Source organism: Nothoprocta perdicaria, unplaced genomic scaffold, assembly GCF_003342845.1.
Source record: "Nothoprocta perdicaria isolate Ctin4 unplaced genomic scaffold, notPer1 scaffold_62, whole genome shotgun sequence".
NCBI lineage: Eukaryota > Metazoa > Chordata > Aves > Tinamiformes > Tinamidae > Nothoprocta > Nothoprocta perdicaria.
This window is the reverse complement of record NW_020455888.1, coordinates 691,067-699,845: the sequence shown is the minus strand read 5'-3', so window position 1 is coordinate 699,845 and position 8,779 is coordinate 691,067. Positions and strand designations below refer to the sequence as shown.

The following is an 8,779-nucleotide window of genomic DNA, read 5'->3' as shown; positions in this document are numbered from 1 at the left end:
AAAGAACAACTGTAGATTTGGAATAAAAGCAGGGAGACAGAATAAGCAGGGCTAAAACAGAAGTTGAACTACATTAGGGAAGAGCAGTGATCCTAGTGGTTTTGCCTAGACCATTTTCCTCATTTGAGGAGAAAATCCATATTCCCTTTTTACAGGGCAAGTCGAAGTGTCTCTTGCCTCCATCCTTTTCTAAAAATGGATGAGTGTGTCGCTCACATGCACACTCACACATTTATATAAGCGTGTGCACTTATGCACACACTTATACCCTCGTGCATGTGCTCACGTGTGCGCACGCTTGCACACACACCACACTCCTGCGTGCACACACACTTGCACACACATACCACATACTCCTGCTTGTGCACACTGTTGCGCGTGCACACGTGCATGCTTACACACACACTGGCACACGCATGTTTATACATGCTTATGCATGCTTGCACACGTGCACACACTTGTACAGGCACACAAAGGCACACTCGCTCACATGCCACTTACACATGTGTGCATGCACACTTGCACACACCCCACGCATGTGCATGCCTGCTCTTACACACACTTGCACACCCTGTCACTCACTTGCACATGCCTGCACACTCACACATGCTCACTTGCGCACTCACACTCATGCACTCGTGCTCATATTTGTGCTCAGTCACGCACTTACACACGCACGTGTATGCACGCTCACACACACAGTTGCTTGCACATTCACTCGTGCAGTTGCGTGTGCTTGCATGTGCATGCGCAYGCTTGCACCACGCCACACTCACGTGCTCACACTCATACCTGTGTGTGTATGCATGTTCTCATACACATGCACTCACTCGCATACAGTCACTTGCACACTCGCGTGCACTCTCACACATGATGTCTCCAAATTTTTTCAGCTGGAAAATACAAACTTGTCATCACTTCATCACTACTTCTTAAAATGTATTTTACTAAGCACAGTTTGTGCAGCATAGGTACTGTTAATTTCAAAACTTACAGTAAAATAGATTTTTTATTTTTTATTTTTTTTCCTTCTTCCCTCCTCCTGGTATAATGCTGATGTTGGATAGACTTGAGCAGAGAGTTTCATTCAAAATTTATACCTTTTCTGGTAACTTTAAAATAGCCACTGAGATGGATTTATTTTGTTGAGTCAAGTTGATGCTGGGCTTTTACTTGCAGTCTGTGTCTTGACCTTGATTTCTTCTTTTAAGATTTAAGGAAAAGACGTATTCCTTGTGGCCATTCCTTCTGGATGAACAAAAGAAATACCAGAATCCTCTGTATAATCCAGATTTTTCTCCAGAGCTATCTCTTTTGGAGCCTAACACAGTGTCTTTCAACTTTAAGTAAGTTTGAAATAATACACTTTTTTTTTAATTCTGTCATTCTGGATAGTTAAGAAACTGTTTGTAACGTGCAGGTTTTGGAGGAGCATGTACCATCAGTTTGATCGAAGTCTGCATCCCAGGCAATCTGTATTGGACCTTATCATGAACATGAGCGAGGAAAATAAACAACTGGAAAAAGACATTAAAGAACTGGAAGCTGTAAGTATTGCTGATAAGAATTATTGTAATAAAGCTTCTGGCCTTCATATGAGTCTCACTGTTTTATGGCCCAGCACTTGTTCTATATACTAGTGAATTATCTTTTTCTCTGTTTGCTTCTAGGCTCTATGCCAGGCTATAGAGCCCATGTTCTGCTTTTAGCCACAGTTACTGTGTTTTCCTGACGAGCTCTATTATGTAAAACTACTCCTATTACTGAACTATCACCCAAAATAGYTCGATATTGATTAAATTCATATGAAACAAAGCTGAGATAACAAGGCTCCCATCTGTTACAGATGTGTAGTTAAACTAGGGAGATTAGGATTTTTTGTCTAATAAAATGCAGGCACTATATGTTTTTATCATTATCTCATACACAGACGCCTGCAATTGTAAGGCAATAATTATGGAGTATGTACATTGTAATGTTTGTTTGAAGACAGCACCTCTAGGGGCTAAATCCACATAGAAATTGGTTTTCTAGCAATGACTTGTCACATTTCTACAGTAAACAGCCAGGAGAACTGAATGCAATGCATCTCATTTTATTACAGTATGAATTAATGAGCTGCATCTAATTGATGCTTCATGATAGTCAAAATACTGACTTCAAATTATTATATTTTAAGAAATTCATTTTTTTAAGACAAACGCCAGTTGTACGTTTGGCCACAACATTTAACTAGTGCATGGTGCATTAAGGAGGTGTAAAAAGTACAGATGATGAGAGGAAAGATTTTCGTTAAGCTGATAATCTTAACTCTGTCTCCACTCTTAACTGCACATCTAACTTTTTTTAGACAGCTGATACAGCAGGATGAGAAATCAAGATGAAAGGCAAGATAAAGGTGAAATTTCAGCAAGAGGAAAACTCAGACGGAGACTTCAGTTTTGTAGAACTTTGTTCCAATGTGTTATTTCTGCCTGATCCCACTTTTAGCAATTAGTTGAAAAAGGGACCCTGCACTTCTTGAAATCTTGATGCAGAACTTTTTACTGCTACTTTCATCTTCAAAGTTAATTTGTTAAAAGACATCATGGGCTTCTAGACTTATCCTAGGTTTTAATAGAGCACAAACACATCATCAAGGTGAGGAAAAAATCAATTCAGTTCATGTAGGCTTCCAGTTGCTGTCCTCTGCATTCACTGTGTGCTTGCAGAATAGGTCCTTTCCTCCAGACCTTGTAGAATCACAGAATGGTTGAGGTTGGAAGGGACCTCTAGAGATCACCCAGCCCAACCCCCTGCTCCAGCAGGGACACCCAGAGCACGGGGCACAGGGTGGCAGCCAGGCRGGTTTGGAAGATCTCCAGAGAAGGAGACTCCACAGCCTCCCTGGGCAGCCTGTTCCAGGGCTCTGGCACCCTCACAGGGAAGTTCTTCCTCACATGGAGATGGAACTGCCTGGGTTTCAACTTATACCCATTGCCCCTTGTCTTGTCCCTGGTGATCACTGGGAAGAGTTTGTCCCCATCTTCCCTACATTCTCCCCTCAAGTACTAACACATATTGATCAGATCTCCTCTCTTCTCCAGCCTAAACAGGCCCAGCTCACTTAGTCTTTCCTCATATGGCAGATGCTCCAGTCCCTTAATCATCTTTGTTGACCCTACTTTCTAGTTAGCAACTAACAGTGGTTTCCTACATTTGAGCTTTTTTCTTCTTTTAAGATCTAAATCTGTTTTAAGATGTTAGCAAGGAGAGAGAAAGTTTAACTATGAACCTGCTTTGTCTTAAGGGATTCCTAGCTGGCCGCTGCTTGCTGGGAGCCACAAGACAAGCCGGTCTTGTGCTGCGCTGCTGCAGGAGGTGTTGCCCTCCTGGCAGCAGCCCCGTAAGGAACAAGCTTGGAGAAATCTCCACCTCTCCTTCCATCCAAAGCAAAGTGTCATCAGAAAGCACTGATCCTCACTGTAGTTACTATCTACCTTTCAGAAAATAAAGCGGAGAAGCGGCCAGGTAGATGGAGTCCTCCTGAAGGAGCCTCTGCTGCCAGCCCCTCCGGCGCCCGTGTTGCTGAAATCCCCTCCTTGCTTCAAGAAGGAGCCGCCGCTGGTGCCGGGGAGCGACTCCCTAAGAACCATAGAGGGCAGCAGCAGCGCAGACAACCGCTACAGCGAGTTCATGGAGGAGCTGGGCAAGGCCGAGCCCGCCCTGGTCAGCCTGGAGTACGGCGTGGCCCGCATGACCTGCTGATGGAGGCCGCCCCCAGGGCTCCTCTGCTCTAGACTGAAATAAAAGATGGGTTATGGTGAGGATGGGCCTGCGCTGCATGACCAAAACCTCATTTGTACATTGGCGAGCGTTGTTAACGTAGGCTAGAGCAGCATGCTCCGTGTCAAGTGTTTGCTGTTCTCTTAACAACAACAGACAAACAAGCGTAGCTGTATTTTAAAAGAAGGGGCATTTTTTTGTCAGTAGTCACTCAGAAGGGGTGATGTGTCTTGGGACTTGCATCAGTTTGCACTAAAATGAGAAAGATGGTAACATTTCTTATAATATTCAGTATAGGAAAACACAGGTGGTCTTTCACAAGTTGATTTTATTTAGGCAGGAAAATTTGCACTTTCTACTTAGGAACTGAAGCTRCATGTATATATTGCATCCAGTATAAATACATATACCCTCGTTTAATGTCACCCACTACTAAATTTCAGTGTATGAAGTGCCATGAAAAAGTAAGATATATTTCAGATCATAACTAGCTGGCCTTAACCTATTGATTAGTAATATTTTTGTCCTTGACTACTGCAGCTTGTAACCAAGCTCGGTTTCTATTGTACTTGCTCAGATTTGATCTTTGCTTAAAGCAGGACTGGTACTAGGGAATGGAGCACACCTGAGCTGGTGCAGCAAATAGCTGTATAAATGTTAACTTTATCTTTTTCTCAATTCCTTTATTGCTTCACATGTAATAGATCAGCTCTTGCTGTCTGGCTACTTACACCAGGTGAGCTTCAGCGAGGCTATAATTCATGTGTGTGATCTTAAGCTTTCATCTTTACTGTTTTTACTCTTCATGCTAAAGCACATCATTTAAAAGGGGGAGGACAGAAAAGCATAGCCCATAACTGAGCAGTGAGGTTCCCTTCAGACACTTTTCTGTGCGGTTGTTTGGTTCTGAGAACATCAGAAGCAAAAGATCTAGGAGTCAGATACAAAAACGTTTCATTCCTGTATGATGCTCATGAGAAACCGAGTGCCTCATACTAAATTGCTGATTGGAGGGGAAAAAATCAATTATTATTGAAGTCTCTCATGTAAAACTCTYCTGGTTTGCACTTAATTTCAGTAGAAACTGGAGATTCTTCTATAGCTTGAGAAAGGACAAGCTGCTTTTGGCAGGATTCAGTAGAAATGCTGGGACATGAGAGAGTTCATAGCATCTAGGCTTAATTCTGTGTCTATAGGTTGTCTTGGTAAGGGAGATGATTTTGCCCAAGTTCCGTGGTAGACTTTCTGGCAGTGAGATTTGAAAACAGAATAGGGAGGTTAAAATATGAGTGCCTAGTCTTTAAGTAGGGGTATAAATTGCAAGTTAAGCATGAGGATCCCTAGGTATGTTCTTAAATTAATGCTACTGGTTTTATCTCTGGCTTTAAATTATTATCATTATTATTATTCTTTTACAAGTGAAATGACTTTATTCTCATTTTACTCCCTATAGCCTGTTTTGTTAAAAATGACAGGGCACCCCACTCTGCCTCAAATTAGGCCAGGACTGTTAACAAGGCCGGTTGTAGGTCATGGTCAGGTTGCACTTTTGAAACTGCCTGGGAGGAATTCAATATAAACTTAGTGAGTTTTAACTGCCTGTTTCACTAATTAAATTTTTAAAGCCTATAAATGTGAAGTTTCATAAATCTTTTTAGTCCCAAAGAGATGAGAGTAAATGTCATGTTTAAAATACATTTTCCAACCGTGTAAGCACRTTTAGATTTGGGGTGGTTTTTTTTCCCGCTACAAGTTTTGACTGAAATTCACATTTGCACGTGTGGTGCCTTACAGAGTTGCAGCAAGAGAGGTTTCTGTGCCTTGTTATTTGCTGTCTCCTTCCCCCTCCCTTACCTTCTGTATCAGTTTGGTTCTGTGGGGTTTTCCTCTGCTAAACATCTTGTGCATTAAGCTCAYTGGGTTTTATCACAAATTTATCACTGACAGCATAGATGTTATCACTTGTTTGTCTTAATATTTAACTGCTCTGGTGTGCCATGTACACTGTTTTCCATATTTATTGTTTAGAGTTTATGGATTCAAAAGATTATATGACGCTTTTTTGCAAGTATTGTGGTATGTGTGTTTTTCCTTTAAAGGCCTCACTGTGCAGGGGTGCTCAGTTCCTTAAAGAGAGGATCTGTTCCTTTTCAATAATAWTAGTATGTTTTAGTCTTCAAGCCCTTTTTAATTGGAAAGCTTAAAAAAAAATAGGAATACTGTTCCATTTTAAATCAAGGTAGACATCTTAAGCTGCCATAAAATGTCATTAAAAACTATCTGCTCATGCACCAGATGTATTTCCTTGTCAAAAGCACTACATTTGGTGGTTCAAAGCAAGTGTCTTGCCGCCGCAGTGAATGGAGGGTGGTTTTGCAGAGCAGCCTTCTTGGGCAGCCCAGAGGCAGCGTCTCCTGCTCTGCTCTTCCCAGTGCCGCTCCGGGCAGCCGGGGCCAGGGCCGCTGTGGCGCGGGGAGCAGAGCCACCTCTCATGGCGGAAAACTTCTGGGAGCAAAAGCCCTAACTCTTATTTCACTTTGTGGCTTTCTTTACTCTTTAAACATTTAAAATTACAATTTTGAAAGATGCCCCTAACAGCTAGAACAGCGCCCAGACCTCCCTCCRTATACAGCTGAGGCCTTAAAACTCTCGGTGCACTGACCAGTTGGTTGGACTAAAACACCCGCCCTGCTCTTAAGTTGCTGTAGTTAGTTCTGTTCCCTCTGTTGCAAGACTTTATGGCACCTGTCAGTTCTKTGTTTCATTCTGAGAAATGTCTTTGGGTTTTAAGTTTTGTGCTGAGATATTTTTAAGTCTGAATACTGTAGAAGAGAAACTGCTCTCCTTAGTTAACAAAGCTTAGTCTTACCTGAGCAACTAAAACTGCTTTCACTTTGCCCTCCAGGCAGTATTAAATGCTTATTTCAGAGCGTGCTGGCAGTGGAGAAGTTGAGCTTATTTGGGGGAAATTAGTTAGTGGTTTTGGTGCTGTCCTCTTTAATGCAAGGTTAAATATCCAGCCGTCCTGTTCACTAGGACAGCTGCCAAATTAACAGACTAAGAAATTAATTAAGCAACAGTGAGCTGAGCCTGTGCGTTTTCCACACATGTCCAATTACTAGTGACCTAAATCTAGCGCAAAAGCCTGAAGTCCAGCGGCTCCATTAGAGATGTGGAGCAGGAGTCTATCCATAGAACTGCCCATTCCTATATTTTTACGTAGAGCAGATATCCTATGTCCCAATGTAATGTTGATTTAGAAGGAAAGTGATCGCAGTGCCAAACTGCAGTGGTTCAGTGGTACGTTAMAAATTCAGAGCCTAGAGGTTGGACTTGCACGCTCTGTATTTAGCTGCTGGTAGTTCCAAACCTGAGGCAGATCGTGGGCTGGGTAGCAGCCGTGAGACTATTTTAACCTTCAGGGTTAGATCTTCAGATTTGACTGGGGGCTGCCTTGACTCGCTTCTAGTGTTTGTGCTGCTGTCTCCTCTAGGTGTGGCTTATCGTGGTGCCTGGTACCTGACTTTCAGATATAATAGGCTTTGGGTTTTCCCCAAACAGGGAAATATTGTGGGCTTCTTCCCCTGTTCTGAAGGCTTGGATCAGCCTGGGAGGACGTTGAGCGTGTCTCTGCTTGACCTAGTTAGCTCGCTAGGTCTACATATTGAAGAGCATCAAAAACTAAAGCAGCGTCATAACCGAATGGTGCAATTTCCATATGTGCAATAGGCAAAAGAAAAGGTGTAGTCAGGACCCTTGCCACAGGATGYGGCAAGGAACAGGGCTCTGCTGGGATGCAACCCAAAAGAAGCAGAAGCAGCAGAGCTATTTCGATGTCCAGCAGCAGCCTGGGGACTGGAGGTGGGAGGTCAGAATCCAGTTTTTCTGAGATCAGTTTCCAGGTGCCAGAGATTTCAAAGAGCTGTCTGATTAAACGCTTGGACTTGAGCAATTCTACATTGACAATAAACAAAATTTTTTAAAAAGATTTTTTTTATCCCTTCCGTTGTACTAGCTTCAAATAATGAATGTGCCGGTGGTGACATTGAAGGCAGGGTGCAATATCTTTCATCTCATTTATAGTTTAACTCTTGAGGTCAGTTATGTACTGTTTSTAATTAAAGTGGATTATAGTTTTGACATGTACTGTAAAAGTCTGTCATCTTAATGACAAGGCTGGCACGCACATCTCTTGTATCTCTGTATAGATCTTTACTGAAAACCTTCCTTGTAAAGTTTTTCCAGTCCTTCCTTATAGTTACATTCCTGTTTACTTAGCATTACCTTTAGACCTGGATCGGATTGCTAGATTTGTCTGATTGTTGCTCTTCCTATAGCTCATCTTTACAGCTGTCTGCCAGTAATGCCCCTTGGCAAGCGACTTTCCATCAAAGAAAACAGATTTGTCCTTTCTATRGCTCTCAGGGATTTCTGCCCCTGAATTAGAGAACTTGAAGAATACTGCTTTTCTCTTCCAGGGCTTCTGAGTGCCTCTCAGCTTCCAGTTAGTGTACTTACACGTTTTAATTTCAGATGCGGCTATTTAAAAGAAATAATGATAAAACTCTGGATGTGGCAAAAGGAAACTGTTTTCATTGTAATCTACTGGGAAAGACGAGCTGCTGTATTGCCATTTATTGTTTCGTGTATTGCTTCCTGTAAAAGTCACTTATTTCTGCTGGGATCATGCTTGGTGTATATTGCTGGCGACTCTTTAGCAAATGGAGTTTTGTAATGGGTATTTTCTTTGTACATGTTTRGAAAATCCATAAAGCTTAAAATAAAGCCATCTTAATATCACCAGTCTAATTGGGCATTAAATAGTCCATTTACAATAGTACCATATAAACTTTATTGAATAAAAAATTCATTATATGGGTAGATCGTACCTGATGATACCAATTACAGASGACATAAATGACTTGATCCAGTTATTAGTTTCCCAAATGATTCAGAAATTTCTCAGTATGGGAACTGGCTCAGCCTTTTTATTGTGGCATGTATTACGTGCACT

General features: G+C 41.9%; 1 protein-coding gene across 2 annotated transcripts in view; it reads left to right on the top strand.

Annotated features, from left to right (window-relative positions):
* The window catches only part of MTMR6 (myotubularin related protein 6), a 25,812-nt gene extending 17,584 nt beyond the window's left edge, over positions 1 to 8,228 (top strand). For both annotated transcript variants that reach the window (XM_026049796.1, XM_026049797.1), the window contains exons 12-14: positions 1,212 to 1,346; positions 1,421 to 1,547; positions 3,487 to 8,228. In XM_026049796.1, the coding sequence (XP_025905581.1) occupies positions 1,212 to 1,346; positions 1,421 to 1,547; positions 3,487 to 3,747 (523 nt within the window). In that variant the 3' untranslated portion in view covers positions 3,748 to 8,228. The remainder of the gene's footprint in view (positions 1 to 1,211; positions 1,347 to 1,420; positions 1,548 to 3,486) is intronic.
* The last annotated feature ends 551 nt before the right edge of the window (positions 8,229 to 8,779 follow it).